Source organism: Sus scrofa, chromosome 14 (assembly GCF_054392235.1).
Source record: "Sus scrofa isolate SSC_HxYL_T2T_F1_AM1 chromosome 14, Sscrofa_HxYL_maternal_Yorkshire_Landrace_v2.0, whole genome shotgun sequence".
Taxonomy (NCBI): domain Eukaryota; kingdom Metazoa; phylum Chordata; class Mammalia; order Artiodactyla; family Suidae; genus Sus; species Sus scrofa.
The window spans coordinates 57,045,712-57,064,629 of record NC_139396.1 but is presented as its reverse complement, the minus strand read 5'-3'; the positions used below and the strand labels follow the sequence as shown (position 1 = coordinate 57,064,629).

The following is an 18,918-nucleotide window of genomic DNA, read 5'->3' as shown; positions in this document are numbered from 1 at the left end:
AACTGAAATCCTCCTCCTACTAAACAGGAATGTTGAAAAGAATAATTACTGGGAGTTCCCATCATGGCTTAGTAGTAATGCACCTGACTAGGATTCATGAGGATCCCTGGCCTCCCTCAGTGGGTTAAGGATCTGGCATAGCTATGAGCTGTGGTGTAGGTCATAGGAGCGGCTGGGATCCTGAGTTGCTGTGGCTGTAGCTCTGATTCAACCCCTAGACTGGGAACTTCCATATGCTGCGGCTCTAAAAAGCAAAAAAATAAATAAATAAAATAAAAATAAATAAATAAATAAATAAATAAATAAAATGTAATGGATACATGTAAGGATAACTTGATCCCCTGCTGTACAGTGGGAAAACAAAATAAAATAAAATAAATAATATAATAATGACTGTTAAGGAATAACTTTCTAAGGAAATAAATAATAACTTTCTAAGGAAATCAGGGAAATTCCCAGGGGTCAAAAACAAAGAAGGAAAGAAAGCCCAGAGCTGATAGCGCAATACATGAGGTGCCTGGGAACAGGAGGCACCACCTTGAGTCACACAAGGTTGGGAGCTGGAATTGGAAAACCATCATAAAGCCACGTCTTTATGAGCTTCCGCCCTGATACAGTTGTAAGGATTAAGTGAGGTAGTACATGCAAAGTTGTTCTTGGATGAGGCTGTACTTGATAGCTCTTATCTACCAGTGTTTGATATTTGTGTAGTAAATGTCTGTTGTTTTTGGAAGTTCAGCATCTATGACACCATATTTTGGTGACAGCATCCCAATTAACCTTTGGGAGATTACCTCTCTTCCACCCCTTTGGAAGGAGGATATATGACTCAGACCTGGCCCATCAGAGTCAGGGACTAGTTCAGGGATGGGCATGCAATCCAAAGTGGGTTAATCAGAGTGAATAATTGATGAAAATATTGGGAAAGAGAAATTCACTTAGATCTGCATGTCAGAGGAATATGAGCCTGGAGCTGCTGGAGTCTACCTCTGTCACTACCTGGGAAAAATCTGCCTGAGAATGATGCCAAAACCAAGGATAGTGGAGATGAGAGACAGAGAGATTCCAGATGACATTGTCTGAGTCTCTGGATCCAGCAGAATCTGAAACCCATCAGTACCTCCAAACTTCTGCTCTCTTCCCTTCTGAGACTCCAATTACATGTAAAGTCAATATTGTTGCAGAGGTCTCTAATGCCATGGTCATTTTTTTCTAGTCTTTTTCTCCCTATGCTAACGTTTGAATAACTTCTATTATACTGTCAACATGTGTACTAATTTTTTTCTTCAGTACTTTAATATGCTGTTGTTTAATATGTAAGCCTATCCAGTGAATTTTACATTTTAGATATTGTTCTTTTTCCTCTCCAGAAGTTTCATTTGCTTCCTTAATTTTCTTTCTTTCCGCTTCTCGTTATGTTTTCCTTTAAATCTTTGAACATATTTGTAACAGTTTTTTGAAGTCTTTGTTTGTTAATTACTTCATCTCTGTCATTTTGATTCTGTTAACAATGACTGATATTTCCTGGTAATGGCTCACCTTTCTGTTTCCTTAAATGTCTAGTAACTTTTTAGATGCTCGGTAATGTTATGAGTTGAATGTCTAGATTTTGTTGTTCATTTTAGCAGGCAGTTAAATTACTTACTGGTCAGCTTGATTTTTTTGAGGCTTTTGAAAAGCTTTGTTGGGGTGGATTTTAGCCTTTCTTCTAAGGTTAGTTTAGCTCTACTGCTAAGGTCTGATCTCACCATAGTCTCTAAGGAATGCCTTGGATGTTCAACAAGTTGTTCCCATTCTGGCTTGCTGAAACTTGAATGCCCCTCAATCCCATGAGAGCTCTGGGAATTATTCGGCTTAAACTTCCCCAGTAGTTGTTCTTTGCCATCTTTGTAGCATTTCACCCAAAGCCCGAGCAACTTAGTATTTACCCAATGACTGATTCCTTATACTGTTTATCTAGATAGTACCTTCTTCTCTGGAAATTTGCCTCACAAATTCCAGCCTCTTCAGCCTCTGCATATGCTAATCTATGTCTCCTCAACTCAGAGGCTGCCATGTTCTGCTTAGGATGCTCCTTCCTGTGCTGTAACCTAAAAAGTACTTCCAGGCAGAAAGTCAGGGGGATCACGGGGCTTACTCATTTGCTTCCCTTCTTTCAGGGCTCAAAGTTCTGCACGGCTTGTTGCTTTATGTCTGAAAACAATTGTTTCATATATTTTGTTCGGTTTTCTAGTTGTGTACTGCTGGAAAACAAGTCTGGTGCCAGTTACTTCATCGCCAGAGGCGGAAATCGACTCTAACTAACCTGAGAGAGGAAAAAAAGTATGCATTGGAAGGGCCTAGGGTGATTCACAGAATAGATGGACTAGCCAAAGAACAGTCCTCAGAAAGGACAGTGGCCAGAACAGCTCTGGAGACATGGGAATAAAGGGGCAGTCTCTTCTGGGCACAGACACCTGGATGAATTAGCCCCAACCCTATGGAGTCCTTCAAGACTCAAATTTCTGGGTGAAGATGTCTGGACTACCACAGTCATGGGCCTATGTCTTGGCCAGAGGAGAGTCAGGCACTCTGATTAATGACACTATCAAGATGACATCCAATGCTGGAGGATGATCATCAAAACAAAACTGGGTTGCTCTTTCCAGAGGAAAGGAGAGTGGCTGATAGGCAAGCAAAAACAACAGATATAGTACCCAACGTCTCTGAGAGAACATCTTTAAGAGGAGTTGGCTTTTAAACACAGAGCCTTAGTGTTTATTTTTGTTATTTCTCCACTAGACTGCATCACTGTCCTTCCCCAACATCCCTGCCCTCCCCTGCAACACAGAAAGACTTTTCCTGGGACAATTCCAGTTTATGGGCAACATAAAGACAATACGAGCTTTGCATCAGGCCAGAAACACTGGTGTAGGGCTTACTAGTAGCAGATTTTTCTGAGCCTGCCAAAGTTCAAGAAAGACTTCCATGGGGGAGGAGTGGGGAAGGCAAGCTTGAACCTGCGTCCTGGGAACACAGCAAGGAACAAAACGTGTTCATTCCTCTTCCTCTACTTATAACCACCCAGAGTTGGAAGCTCCCTGCATGGAAGAGAATGTTTTGTGTTTTAAGAGTGAGTATGAGGTGGCTGCAGGCTAGTTTATCCAGCAGTTTAATTCAACCAAACATATAGACAAATGTACCAACAGGTAAGGGAACCAGCAGTTCTCTGCCTAGATTGTTCTGAGGAAATTCTGCTGCCCCCACACTGCCTAGAGGCTAATCAGATTGTGTGTGTGTGTGTGTGTGTGTGTGTGTGTGTGTGTGTGTGTGTGTGTGAAGTTCTACAAAACTTGGCACCTGAGGTGCTTAAAATTTCCACAAACATTACTTTCTTGTATAATCACACCCATTTCAGAGATGGAAAATGAGAGGTATAGTATGTGGAATGGTGAGTCAGTGATAAAACCAAGAATCAAGTTTACGACTGCAGGGTAAAGTTCTCCTGGTGCCTTGAGAACAATTTTGAAAGAATGAAAGTGGGAGGGAAGGGAGGGAAAAGTTGAAGGATGTAGAGAAAGAAAAAAAGGAAAGCAAGTCTTCACAGGTGCCAGATTTTCAGAGACTTAGGGTGTTTGAGAGACGCTGTTTGTATACAGTCAAGATTGGAACTGGGGATTCCTGTTGTGGCACAGTGGAGATGAATCTGACTAGTATCCATGAGGATGTGGGTTTGATCCCTGGCCTCGCTCAGTGGGTTAAGGATCTGGCGTTGCTGTGAGCTGTGGTGTAGGTTGCAAACACGTGTCAGATTCTGTGTCGCTGTGGCTGTGGCTGTAGCCAGCAGCTGTAGCTCCGATTCAACCCCTAGCCTGGGAACTTCAATGTGCTGTGAGTTCAGTTCTAAAAACCAAAAAAAAAAAAAAAAAAAAAAAGATTGAAACTGAAATCATAAGTCAAGTAAAATCTCATCATATCACATGGCTTTGTTTTTTCCTCCAGCTTTGTTTATGAGTTTTGTCCATTGTCTGTTGTTTTTCATTCTCTGTTGGGGCTTTTTAGAAGTTTTTTCATTCTCTGTTGGGGCTTTTTCTTTCCCTGGAAAAGGGAAAGGTTCGTGCTGATTGAGCTCGCCTCCCAGGCCAGCGGGGAAAAAAGGTATGGGGATTAGGACAGCCTTCTGGGAAGTGTCTAGAGCCTGTGAGGTCTGTAAAGGGACAAAAAATTGTGTTCACTGTTCCATTTCTGATGCTGGGCACAATGCCTGATCCGTGGTAGGTGTCCGGTAATTTATCTGTTGAAGGAAAGAGTGATGAAGTGAATGTGAATAGCCAGTCACTCCTACCCTACATATTCACTTCCAGGCCTTTGCACATTTTTTCCATTCTTTGTTGTCCTGGCAATTGTCTCCTCACCCTTTTAAGGCAATGGATCTTAACCTTTCGTGGGTCATGAACTCTTCTGAGAATCTGATGAGAGCATGGAGCCTCTTCTCAAAACATGTACCGACTCAGACACACAATTGTGCAGATCCTTTCCAGTTGTGAGCAGATGCCTTGAACCTCACCCATAGTCTCTACTGACCAGCCCCAACCTTCATCTCCTTCCCCACACAGTTATTTGCTCCTTCACCAGGTTCCCAGAGCACTTTCTCTTTAGTCCAAAGCAACCATCATTTCTTTTGCTCACACATCTATCATTTGGCCGGCCTCAGAGGGGACCTCCACTCCGTTAGCTGGGGCAGTCTGACACTGGGGCTGGAATCATCCAAAGGCGTGCTCACTAGCCTGCCTGGAGGTTGATGTTGGAAGGGCCTAGACAGTAGCTTTGGGAGCAGTTGCTGGGGATCATGGGCCAGCTCTGCCTGTCTCTCTATGTCTCTACTCAGTCTCTCTGGCATGTCCAGAGCACTTTGCATGTACATTACCTAAAAAATAACTCTCTATTGATTACCTATGCCTGTCGATGGTGGTAATTCACTTAATCTGTTTCACCAGCAACAATAACTGTGTGTCCGTCCAGGACAAGGATCACATTGTGTTCATCTCTATTTCCCCAAGGCCCTAACAGGTACCTTCTACAAGGTATGCGTTTAACAAACGCTAGTTGGAATGTGGATCTAGGTATGTGCTTATTATTATCCCACCACATTTCAGAAACAGGATTAGAAGGCAGCCTGTTTACATGCACCAATACAACAAAATAAAAAAAAATTTTTTTAAAGGAAACAGGGACAAAGTGAAAATAAAGGTAGGAAAATATGTTGAAATAAAGGATAAAATTGGTACCCAAAATATATACCACGAATTCCTATACCATTATTGGCAGTGACCCAGAAATCTGGTTTAAGCATCCTAGCAGTAAGGGTACAGAGGGAGATATAATTAGTTGCAAACTTTATGGTGTTGGATATAAGCAAACTGATTACTTATGAAAACATAGCTTCTACTAGTAAAACTGCAACCTCCTGGCATTAAAAATGATAAATATTATACTCAACGCAGGTTAAAGGAAGTTCAATACAAGCCAATCTGTAAGTGAACAAAACAAAGGGATGGAAGGTTGCCATTCTCTGAGAGTTTACATTTACCAATGGAAAAATGTAAGGCCATCTAGTCCAGCTTTTCCTAAAGGGCATACAATGGAATACCAGTCCTCAAGAAGGTCTGCCCGCAAATGGTTCTGTGGTCAAGGAAAGGTGGGAAACCCACCCATGGCTTCCTCTTGGAACCTCACAGTGAATACTAGCATTTTACAGGCTCTAGGAAGTCCTGCAGTAAAGAAACCCAGCATTTCCCAAGCTTCTTTGCCCACTGTTGTGCAGGAACCTTAGGACAGTCTCCACATGTGACACAAGTCCACTTATCCTACTTGTAAAGAGTTTTTCTTTTTCATAAGAACAGATAAGATTAGCAGACTGTTGGCCAACAGGGACCTGCTGTATAGCACAGGGAACTCTACCCAATATTCTGTGATAATCAAATCTATATGGGCAAAGAATCTGAAAAAGAATGGATATGTGTACATGTATAACTGAATCACTTTGTTGTACAGAAGAAATTATCAAAACATTGTAAATCAACTATACTTCAATAAAACTTTATTTATTTATTTATTTATTTATTTATTTTTTTGTCTTTTTGCTATTTCTTGGGCCGCTCCCGCGGCATATGGAGGTTCCCAGGCTAGGGGTCCAATTGGAGCTGCAGCCACCGGCCTACGCCAGAGCCACAGCAACGCGGGATCCGAGCCGCGTCTGCAACCTACACCACAGCTCATGGCAATGCCGGATCCTTAACCCACTGAGCAAGGGCAGGGACTGAACCCGCAACCTCATGGTTCCTAGTCGGATTCGTTAACCACTGCATTATGATGGGAACTCCCAATAAAACTTTAAAAAATGAAAGAAAAAAAAAAAAAAAACCCTAGCAGATTGCTATTCTTAAACAAGCTATGCCAGTATCCCTTTTCTTTGTCCCTTAAAAGGACCTAGGAAGGAAACAAAGTAATATCTGCAAATCTTCTCCTTAAAGTACTTTTATTTATTTGCTCTTTTTTTTAGGTATGATTCCAAATAAATAAATGATTTGTGGAAAAGAAACTGGTCATTCGAATTTGAAATAAGGCAGAAGAAAGGTATGATTGAATGTCACTAAGAGCCTACAATTTTTGCCCTGGAGAAACTAAAAAGGGGTCAGCACACCCCTTTTCCTTGCTGGTCACCTCAGTAAATATCAGACAAGACCCCTCAGTCATCCATAACCATATCCTTGGTTATCCATAACTGATCCCTAAATGGGCAATAGTTGCTCAGACTGGTCAGAAAACTAAAGAGTTGCACCTTCAGCAGATGGCAGGGAGCAGCAAGGGCAATAACTGTCTGTTTGTTTTGGCATCACCGCCAATGCAAAGAAATTTAGGGTGTGTGTTACCCTTTGTCCAGTTCCTGTCTCTTGGTACACTAGCATTTCCATCTCAAAAGAATCCAAGTATGAGCTAGTTCGAAAAGGGAAAGTGTGTCCCATTTTGGCAGGCTATGGGACAAATCCCAGAGCCTTTTCTTCACAAAGCACTTGTTAATATTCTACTTAATATTCTACAGAACCCATGGTAGAAAATAGATGAAATAAATGGTGGGATTGCAGAGCCTTTATGTTCAGTTCTCAAACTAGGTTCCATGGAGCACTTGGGTTCCTACAGTGTCTCAGGGGCTGCTGGAGAGAGGGGAAGAGGGCCCTGGAAGGCAGAGATCTGAGCCCTCAGACCCAATTCAACCACGGCAGTTTCTTTTTTCAACCCAAGAACATGTTTGGGGAAAAAGGGGAGGGAGTGGTTTATTTAAAATTAGAAAATGTTGGAGTTCCCGTAATGGTGCTGTGGAAACAAATCCAACTAGGAACCATGAGGTTGGGGGTTCGATCCCTGGCCTTGCTCAGTGGGTAAGAATCTTGCATTGCTGTGAGCTGTGGTGTAGGTCACAGATATGGCTCAGATTTGGCGTTGCAGTGGCTCTGGCATAGGCCCGCAGCAACAGCTCTGATTTGACCCCTAGCCTGGGAACCTCCATATGCCGTGGTGTGGCCCTAAAAAAGGAGAAAAGACAGGTAAGCAAGTAAGAAAATAAAACAAAACAAAACAAAATAAAATTAGGAAATGTTTGGAGTTCTGGTCATGGCTCAGAAGGTTAAGAACCAGACTAGTATCCATGAGGAGGTGGGTTTAATCCCTGGCCTTGCACAGTGGGTTAAAGATCCAGCATTACCATGAGCTACAGTGCAGGTCACAGACATGGCTTGGATCTGGTGTTGCTGTGGCTGTGGGGTAGGCTGGCAGCTGCACCTCTGATTCAACCCCTAGCCTGAGAACTTCCATATGCCACAGGTGTGCCCCTAAAAAAAGAAAAATAAAGTCCTAGAAAATATTTGAGAACCACTGCTTGAAGTAAGCACCATACATATTATTTCTCAGAACTGAGATTCCAATAAGAATTGAAAAACTAACAGTTTTAGTTATATTCTTAGCAAGAACCCAGGGGGCAGAAATTTAATTTTTTTTTAAATCAAAAGCAGAGCCATGGCAAAACCTATGATAAATGAAGAAAATATTTGCAGCTATGCAATTAATAAAGAGTTAATATGCTTAGGTGGTGAAATGATCCTACAAATTAATAAGGAAAAGGCCAATAACCCAGTAGAAACATGGGCCAAGGCTATAGAATTCACAGAAGCAGAAATGCAAATATTCAATAAACATATGAAAAGAGGCTCAGGCTCACTTGTCAGGGAAATGCAAATGAGAACAATGAGATACTATTTTTTACCCATCAGATTGGCAAAAATGGAAAATATGTGTAACATCCAGAGCTGGTGAGGGTGTGTAAGGAATCTAGTTCTCTCAAACGCCATCGGGGGAGGACTGTAAATTATTATAAAGTGGTGGAAAATCAACTGTTGGTATTTTTGAAAATTTAAACTGTAGCCCGGCACTTCCACTTCTGGGAATATATCCACCAGAAATGAAAATGCCAGTGTATAAAGACATAAATACATGAAGAAGTGTATTGCAGGATCGTTTGTAATAGTTAAAAAAAAAAACCTGGAAGCAATCTGAATGTACATTAATAGAAAAATGGCTGAACAAATCATGATGTATTTAAATTAAGGAACACAGCACAGATATTAAAAATTATAAAATAAAACTGTACACATTGACTGGGAGATATGCCTGTGACACCTTGTTAAATAGAATGAAAGCAAGTGTGATCCTATTTTTATTAAAAAAAATAAAAATAGGGGAGTTCCCATCATGGCGCAGAGGAAACGAATCCGACTAGGAACCATGAGGTTGCGGGTTCGGTCCCTGCCCTTGCTCAATGGGTTAAGGATCCAGCATTGCCTTGAACTATGGTGTAGGTCGCAGACATGGCTCGGATCTGGAGTTGCTGTGGCTGTGGTGTAGGTCGGCAGCTGCAGCTCCATTTGGACCCCTAGCCTGGGAACCTCCATATGCCGCGGGGGCAGCCCTGAAAAGACAAAAGACCAAAAACCCCCAAAAAACAAAAAACTTAAAAATAAATAAATAAATAAAAATAAAAAGATCCCCAAAAAAGTCACACTCATTAAGTGGGTTTCCATATTTTGGTTTTGGTTTTTTTTTTTTTTTTTTTTTTTTTTTGTCTTTTTTTTGTTGTTGTTGCTATTTCTTGGGCCGCTCCCGCGGCATATGGAGGCTAGGGGCTGAATCGGAGCTGTAGCCACCGGCCTACGCCAGAGCCACAGCAACGGGGTATCCGAGCCGCGTCTGCAACCTACACCACAGCTCACGGCAACGCCGGATCGTTAACCCACTGAGCAAGGGCAGGGACCGAACCCGCAACCTCATGGTTCCTAGTCAGATTCGTTAACCACTGCGCCATGACGGGAACTCCTGTTTTTTTAAATATATAAATAAAGGAAACGGTAAGGAAGCATTTATACGTAATCGTCAACACTGATTACATCAGGGAGCTGTACTGGAGTGGTGAGACTATTAATTTTATTTAGACACTGCTTTACGATTTAAAATGTTACAAAAGATATGTATTACTTTTGTAATTCAAATGATCAGAATTTTTAAAAACAGAATTAGGACAGGAAATTCAAAGCAAATCAAATTACTTTGACGATCACTGGAAGGCAGAGTGAGGCTGGCCTCCTGGTATAGGATCTTAAAGCAATGAACCCACGGGGATATAGAGCTAATAGAGGGCAGCCCAGCTATGCATCAGGTGGGTAGAAGGACAGCCTTTTAACAGGGCTGACATTTTCCTTGAAAAACAGTCCTTACTCCTCTCTAATCTTTGCAGAAGGATTGAATGAGGCCCCAATGTGATCCGCTATAGCACAGGAGTCAGCAATTTTTTTGTATAAAAGACCAACTAGTATATATGTGAGGGTTTGTGGCCCATTCTACCTCTGTCACAGCTATTCAGCTCTGTCACTGTAGGACATGAACAGACATAGACAGCATGTAAATGAAATGGGCATAGCTGTGTCTCAATAAAACTTTATTTATATAATAGGTAATGGGTGAATTTGACTCAGGGGTTAGAATTTACTGAGCTCTGCTGTAGAACATGGGCAAGATTATTTTTTAAAAGCAAGTTTTTCATATGATAATATTTAACACGCACATGATAAGAAACACACCAATGTGACGAATTTTTACAAAGTGAACACATCTCTATAACTACCACCCAGATTAGGATGCAGAACATTACCGTCACTCCAAAAGTCTCCCCTGTGCCCCTCCCAGTTATCACCATCCCCCACCACCAAAGACCCAAAGATAGCCACCAAGTTTACTTCTACCTTATAATTTGTTTCACTTGGTTGTAAACTTTACGTAAATGGAATCATACACCATTATCTTTCACTCAGGGAATTATGAGTGAGATCCCTCCAAACTACTGTGTGGGTTTGTCCAACTTCATTGCTAAACAGTGTTCTCTACATTATGTTGCAATTATCATATTGTAAGAATATGCCACACTTTATACATCTGTTCTACTATTGATGATACTTGGGTTGCTTCCAGCTAGAGGCTTGCTATAGACTGAATGTTTATGTCCCTCTAAAATTCATAGTTTGAAACCTAATCCCCACTGCAATAGTATTAAGAAGTGGAGCTTGGGGAATGTAATTAGGTCCTAAGGGTGGAGTCCTTACGAATGAGATTAGTGCCTTTATAAAGAGACCCTAGACAGATCCTTATCCCTTTCACCATGTGAGGACACAGTGAGAAGATGGCCACAGTGAGGAAGTGGACCTTTAATGGACATCAATTCTGCTGACACTCTGATCTTGGACTTGCCAACCTCCAGAACTGTAAGAAATAAATGTCTGTTGTGTATAAACCACTCAGTCTGTAGCATTCCGTTATACCGCCTGACTAAGAGAGGGCTATTACAGATAAAGCTACTATGAATATTCTTGGCCATGTCTTTTGATGCACATATTTACTTATTGATATTGAGCATATTCCTAGAGCACATGTGCTACATTTGGCTTTTGTAAATACCAAGTAACTTTCCAAAGTGGGTGTCCTAATCTGCACTCCTGTCTTAAGTATTTAAGAGTTCCAGCAGCTCTCAGTATTGCCAACACTTGGTCTTGACAGATTTCTTTCTTTTTTAATGTTAGCCATTCTTGTACATATATGTGTAAAATTTATATACAATGAAGTTCGAAACTCTTAGGTGTCCAGCTAAAAGCTTTATACACATAAAAATTTTCATTGTGGTTTGAATCACATTCCCTTAATTACTAATGATGTTGACTCTGTTTTGACAGGTTTATTGGCCCTTTGAATTTCTCTTTTGTGAAAAGTGTATTCATGTGTTTTGCCCATTCTTTAAAAAAAGGACTGTTTGTCTTTTCCTTATTGATTTACAGAATTTCTTGAAATATTCTGAATACGTGTCCTCTGTTGATATCTTTATTCCCTACCATCTTCTCCCACTCTGTGATTTGCATCTTCATTGTCTTAAAAGAGTATTTTAGCGAACACAAGTTCTTACATTTAATGAACAATTGATCAATTGTTTTTTCTGCTTAGTTGTGTGTGTGCCCTGTTTCATAAATATTTGCTAAAGGAAAACTATTCCTATACGCTCAACACTTCTGAACCAAACATGTCAGATTTTATCCTCCCAAACCAAACAATTTTCCAACCTTGGGACACAAACTGGGTGTCATATAATTTAATTCAATTCTGATACTTACTACACACATTTAGTATCAAGCCCCACAGGTTAAAGGCTCGGTCTCATAAGACCGTCCCACCACTCAGATATCTGTCACAAGTAACGGATGCCTAAGGTACCTACACTTCAGTCTGACTTGGCTGCAAAGTCGGGAGTTCCTGCAACACTCACATCCTCCATTTAATAATTTGCTGGAATGGCTCACAAAATTCAGGAAAACATTTACTTATGTTTACTAATTATAAATAGATGGATACAGATGAACAACCAGATGAAGAGGTACATAGGGTGAGATCTAGAAGGGTCACAAATCACAGGAGCTTCTGTCCTTATGAAGTAGGGATGCACCACTCTCCAAAATGCAAAATGTAATGTGTTCATCCACCCAGAAGCTCTCCAAACCCCTCATAGTTTTGGGATCTTTATGGCAGCTTCATCATATAGGCATGATTGACTTTTGACTCAGCCTCCAGTTCCCCTCCTCTCCCCAGAGGATGGGAAGTGGGGCTGAAAGTTCCAAGCCTCTAATCATGACTTGATCTTTTTTGGTGACCAGCCCCCATCCTGAAGCTATCCAGGAGACCACCCAGAGTTGCTTTGTTAGAACAAAAGAAGCTCCTATCACCCAGGAAATCCCAAGGGATTTAGGAGTTCTATGTCAGGAACCAGATGCAGAGACCAATACATATTTCTCATTATGACACACTTGACTATTCTGAAGTCATGAAGATACTCTTCCGTGCTATCTCCTAGAAGCCTTCTTGTTTTGCTTTGCATATTTGAGTCAACAACCATCCTAATAATATAAACCAGGAAATATTTAGGAGTAAGCATTCCCCACTGCAATATATTCAGTCCCTTGTGCCTTGCCATTTGCCATCAAAAGGTAGAGTCTATTTCCCTTTCCTTTCAACCTGGGCTGCCTCTCTGACTGCCTCAATCAACAGGATGCAGAAGAAGTGACAGCATGACTTATAAGGATAGGTCTCAGGAAGGAATATAGCTTCCACGTGGCTCTCTTCCAGGACTTCCACCTTGGCCACCATGTAAGAAGACCAGTTCCCCTGAAGCCACCAGGCTGAAGAGACCACTTTGAAATATAATGTATACCAAAGAGCCCAGGGTTCCAGCCCCTAGCTATACAAGTCTTCCTACTCCAGATGCCAGATATAAACATGAAGATGGCTTCTAGATAACCCCCACCCTAGTCACATGAAATACCCTGAGCTGGAACTGCCTAGCCAAAGGACACAACTTTCCAGGCTCCAGCCTAGCACTAGTTTCACTGGGAGGACTAACCTGTGGACCTATATGTAGTCTGGTTTCCACTTGTCCCCTCCCCTATTTATTTCAAGGATGTGTTTTCAAATCCCAAAGGCAAAGGAAGATTTGACTTTCCTTTTTCAAGCCTCATTTCAATCTACTTAATATCTTTGCAAATGGAAGAACCTATTCAGGAAAGGAGAAAGACTCCTGGAGAGTAAAGAGGTGGGAAAGATGAGATAAAATGTCCTCCTTGGAAGCTCTTGAAGGGTAGTGAAGTCTTGGTGTTCATCCAGGGAGATTGGCTGGGGATCACTTCATGAGCTTTGGTCAGAAATATAAGACCTGAAGTGGGGCTGAGGGAACCCTTACCCCATAAAAAATGGGAATAAGGCTGATTTCTCAAAGAGATTTCCTTGCTCTGGACTTCCTGTCAGCTTCTGGCTCTAGCCATCTAGCAGCTCGGGTTAAAGATAAAGCTCCTTCCAACTAGTGTCTGGGGACTAACCAGACCTCTGGGATCCAAAGAGGGAAATAGCCAGTTCTACTTCCTGGAAGTTTAAGTGGAGTTGGTAGACCAGGGTGGTTGGTTAACAGGACGGCATTTTTCACTTTTTAAATACATGCTTGACTATTTGCTAACAAGGGCAATAACACCTACCTCTACCCACAATTATATTATTTACCTGTTTATTCCCCACCCCCACCCCACTATACGAGCTGCAGAGCAGAGACCTGGGTCTTCTGCTTCTCACCATGTCCCTGGTGCCTTGCCCAGTAGGTTCTGAATCACTTTCTGAATGAACAGGTGAATGAATGAGCGATAAATGATAATAGCAACCCTTTAGGACTGCCTACTCCAGGCAGGCACTGTCCATTTTTTCACATTCTCCTTCATATTCCCTTGAGAGATGCATAGTTCTCTTGTTTTTAGAGCGATTAGGAAATTTGCTCAAAATCTCAGACTCACTGAGGGGCAGAGCTGATTTAGAGCCCAGCCCATCTTACTCACACACCCTCATCTTTAATACTAAGCATACTCTTGGGCGCAGAGGGGCCTATGGAGAGACCGCCCACCCTCATTTTCTTCCTTGAGATAAAAGTGTTTTCACAAGGGCCTTGGAGACCAGAATCTAAAACTCCAAGCTTCTCTGCTAAACATGGACCCAGCCCCGCAGCCCCTCCCAGAGCCTCTGGCTTAGGCCAGGGTTCCTGTCCCACTTCTGTGGCCTGGGAACTTGGGGGAAAGGGCAATTAAATTAACAGGGTCACAGAGAGAGGAGGAGGGTGAGAAGCTGGTGGCCAAATCCAGAAAGGCCAGATTTCAATTTGCATAATAATTTTGTTAGCAACAATAGGCATCCAGGACATCTATTTAAAGGCTGTAATGTTAATTTAATGGGAAAAAAGCTAATACAATTCCCCCAGAATTTTTCAATTAAATTAATGTGATGGGCTTTAATGGATAGCTTAAGTAGAGAGCGAGAATAGGAGAAATATTGCATAAATTATACATACATTTATATATATGCTTCCCATATATATAATCTCTTTGCTCGAAGGTTTTGACATATGAGAGGTCCTAGGCTTAAATCTGGCAACCGGTTATAACTCTATTTCAATTAAAGTGACCCTTTTATCATCCAAAGAAGCAGAGGGCTCCTCCCTGTGGGGTTTCCACAAACCCTTTCCCTTCAACAACACACCAGGAGATTCAGGTCTTAAAGAAACAGAGGGCTCACTGTATGATAGTCCACAATAACACATATGTGCACAAAAAGTCAATGATAGAAGAAATCCAGCAACACACAATCTTCTTCCTTTATCTCTTCTCCCTAAAGACATCTGAAGGGGCCATAAATAAAATGGACTGAATTTCAAGAACCACTTTACTTTCTCAAGCATGAGTTCATTCACACAACACATTCAGTGAGTGTTTACTGAATAGCCACTAAATGTTGGATTCTGTTGTAGGTACTTCCAGGAATATTATAGCAAACAATCGGACATGATCCCTGCTCAGAAAAAAATCCAGGATGTGTTCATGTAAGCTCTTCGTGAGTCCATTTTGTCACTTATAAAATAAAGATGGTGATGGCAGGAGCCACAGGTCAGGGTCCAAGATGGCCCCCAATAATCTCACCACCTGGTACTCACACCTTTGTGTGGGACTCTCACATGCTGAATAGTGGAGCCAGCAGGATACTGCAGAAATGGAGGAGTGTGTCTGCTAAGGTAAGGTCATAAAAGATATTGCAGCCTCCTCTTTGTTCTCTTTCTCTCCCTCTCTAAGTTTGTTTACACCGAAGGAGGCCAGCCACCATGCTGGGAGGATGCTCAAGCAGCCCCGGGGGAGGTCCATGTGGTGAGGGAGCTGAGACCTCCTACCACTGGCCAGCATCATCTTGCTAACAGCCATATGAGTCACCTGGAGCAGGTCCTCCAGCCCTAGCCAAGCCCTCGGATGAAACTGCAGCCCCAGCCACCATATCACTGCTCCCTTTTGAGAGATCCAGAGTTAGAACCACCCTGCTAACCATCCTCAGACTCCTGACCCACAAAACTTGGTGAGGTAATAAAGGTTTATTATTGCCTTAAGCTTCTAAGTGTTAGAATAATCTGTACTGATTATTAATAGTGTAATAATAATGTACCGATAAATAGCAGACACAATATTCTCCTTTCAGCTGGCCTTGCATGAAATCATGATGGAGGCAAAGTTGGTCCCCTCTTCAGGGTCCACACCTGCTTCCCATTCACCTTTGTGCATCTTGCGCCCTTTCCTAAGGCCACAGTCTCTGCCCCTTTGCTTAAGCTCTGAACTGATGCATAGATTCAAAGTTGCACATGATCATTCTCAGAGGTATTGCCATTTTAATTACAGCCTTTTGAAAATCAAAAAGGATTTCAGACCCTAAGAAACAAAGGTCTCCAGGTGAAATCTGGGGAAAGAGAGGAGCTGTTAGGTGATGGGAGCTCTTAGGGGCCCTCAAATCACTTCTCCCAGGGGCCTGTGCTTTTCACTCAATTTCAGCAGCCAAAACAAAAAGGGCACACAAATGCTAACACTGACTCATTTCCAGTCTTTAGCATCATTCTTTGTTTCCGAGGGGCAACTTTCCTCCCTTACTGGCTAGGATGGTTCATGAATTGCTGATACAAAAGATAAATAGCTAAGTGAGGTTTCCATTAATTAAACTCCAAAGTGGACCGGCTGGGAATATCAGAGAAGTCCTGGCCACACCAGTCCATGAAGGTGGCTATAAACTTGCAGGGAGCCCCAGACTGAGTCTCAGCTCCTGCATGAACACGAGTGAGTCCACTCATCTTTCTGAGCCCATTTTCTCTTTCATAAAATGAGGATATTAATAGCTGTCTCATGCAGCTAGGCGGGAGCCTGGCACACAGGAGGAGCTGAATGCATGCTGCTCTTGTACAGTGCCCCATGGACAGTGTGGGAGAGGCAGTGGGAAACATCCAGGAAACTATTTCACTGAAATGCGCAAGAACTGACACCTAAGAGAGACAGGTCTGCTGTGCTTGGTGGTGAGCACTCTCTGACTGGCAAGCTGGACCTCAGAGGACTGCCCAGCTACCAATAGCTCTGCTACCCACCAGTGCAGGTAGCCCCTATAGGGTATTTCCCTGGAGGGTTTCCCTCTGAGACTGACTGCTGAGTTGGCCCCCCTTTCCCAGGAGGCATGAGGGCAACTGCAAAGGGAGTGGGGGAAGCCAGAGTTCCACCGGGCAGCGTGCAATGCTCTCCCTGTTGGGACCAACTCCCACCTGAAGTGGAGGCAGGCTGAGTCTCCAGGGGCAGCACATTTAGGAAAATCATAGCAGGGATGTCTCCAGAGCATCAGACCCAAGATGCTTGGGTCTTTTTCCTGGTTGGTACAAGACAGGGTAAGAGAGCTGCTTCTACACAGAACCAGAGGATGAGACTTGAGGGTCCCCCCAGCCATCTTCACTACCATGTGAAGAGAGAGGAGGCACACAGCTCCTACTACTTAACCGATTCCTTCTCTTTCTGAGCAGACAACTGGGTCCTTGTCCTCTGCAGCATGCTTCATCACTGTGTGTGATGATCAAAGCAGAATCAGAATAACATTCACTAGGCAAATGAGTACTAACACCTTGTCTTATAAAGGAAAATGAGTATAGGTTGTGTTACAGAAATCAGGTAGCCAGACAATGAAAGAATCAGTGAGTTGTTTGCCCTTGATAGGAGCCGCTCTTTGCAGTGGAGGCTGTGACAGAGTGATGATCATGATAGCATCTGTCAAATCAGCCCTCCATCCGTGCATCCACACATCAATTTGTCTACCCATCCATCCATCCACTCATGCAATCACCCATTCATCAATCCATCAATCTATTGATCCATCTATCTATCCATCCACCCATCTATTCATTTATCCACCCACCTATTCATGTGTCTACCCATCCATTCAACCAAGTATCCATTTACCCATCTATCCATCCAATCATTCATTCAGCAAAATTCAAAAATTCAAAATTCACTCATTCATTCAGCCAAATTTTATGGACTACCTAGGGGATTCAGTGTGCATTTATTGAGAACTTATTCTATGCCTGCTGTACTAGAGGCTGATTTGCAAAGTGGAATAATCCAGGGCCTTCAAGGAGTTCATAGTCTGGTTATGGGTGGAGGATCAGAAAGTAAACATCCATTAGAGTGAAAGGAGTCTAGAGAATCACAGAGGAGATCAAACAACCTATGGTTCAAATCGGCTGCCCAGAGCCTTTCAGTCTGTAAATAACTGATTATTTGTTGAAGAGTCAGTGAAGGTGCAGCTGAGAGAATGCATCACCTGGACAAATGTGTTTCACTTGACTAGCATCTTTTGGGAGAATAAGTGCTCCCCCATTCTCAGCCATCATGGTTCAGCGAGAGCTGACTCCACTCACTGGCTCTGGGTCTCACCAAGCAGAGAACCAGCTGTGCCTGGCTATAGGAATGGGTTCTGGGGTATGGGCAGCAAGCCCTCCTCAGGACCTGGGTGGGAGCCCAGGGGGAAAAAGGGACTCTCCTTTGAATGCTGATGAGCCTGGAGCTGCCAGGACCCAAGCTTCACATCACAGAGCAAATGTGTCCGAGAATGATGCCAACACAAGGGAGGTCAGACCAAGAGGAGAAGGGGGGGGGATGGCAGTGTTTGAGCTCCTGGGTCCAGCTTTGCCTCCTCTGATACATGAATCAATAAATCCTTCTTATGGTTTCAATCAGCCTATGGTGGTTTCTGTCATGTACAACCTAGAATCCCAAAGATCACACTTGGGAACGTTCAGAAATAAGACCTGTGTCTACAGGAGTAGGAACTGCTCCATCAGGTAGCTTTGCTTGCAGGCTGGGAGATGAAGTAGTGGAACGCCAGGTGGGTGGGTGAGTTGATGAATAACATCTTGATCACTGGTCAGTCACAGCCTCATAGTAAAAGACAAAGTCAAGGACAGACAGACTCACTGACTCTTTCCTCCAGGATAGAGGTGACCTAGATTTTTGGGTCAGCCCTGCCTCTAATCTGCTGTGTGATCTTGGGCTAGTGACTGTCCCTCTCTGGGCCTCAGATGCCTCAATTGCAAAGTAAAGAAACTATGTGAGATCCACATTTCTTAAAACATAATTGGGAGAACAGTAGTCTTTTGAAGTGAAATGGAGAAACTATCTACATATGTGTATAATTAGGAGTTGTGATGAATTAAATTATGTCCCTTCTGCCTCCTTCTCCCCCTCCCCACAAAGACACATGGAAGTCTTAATTCACACACTTTCAGAGTGTTTCCTTACTTTGAAATAGAGAAATTTTAATTAGTTAAGATCATAGTGGAGTAGGATGGGCCCCTAATCCAATATGACTGGTATCCTTATAAGACAGACACCCAGGAGGAAGGCTGCATTACGAGGAAGG

The 18,918-nt window shown here is 42.7% G+C and overlaps 1 protein-coding gene across 24 annotated transcripts in view; it reads right to left on the bottom strand.

The window, feature by feature from the left end:
• SPRING1 (SREBF pathway regulator in golgi 1) overlaps positions 1-18,918 on the bottom strand; it is a 356,205-nt gene that overhangs the window by 223,571 nt on the left and 113,716 nt on the right. For 2 of the 24 annotated variants that reach the window (XM_005657315.4, XM_084994218.1), the window contains exon 5: positions 2,730-4,273. The exons of the other annotated variants lie outside the window; for them this stretch is intronic. In XM_005657315.4, the coding sequence (XP_005657372.1) occupies positions 4,211-4,273 (63 nt within the window). In that variant the 3' untranslated portion in view covers positions 2,730-4,210. Of the gene's footprint in view, positions 1-2,729; positions 4,274-18,918 lie in introns of those variants that run through there. 24 annotated transcript variants of the gene reach the window in all.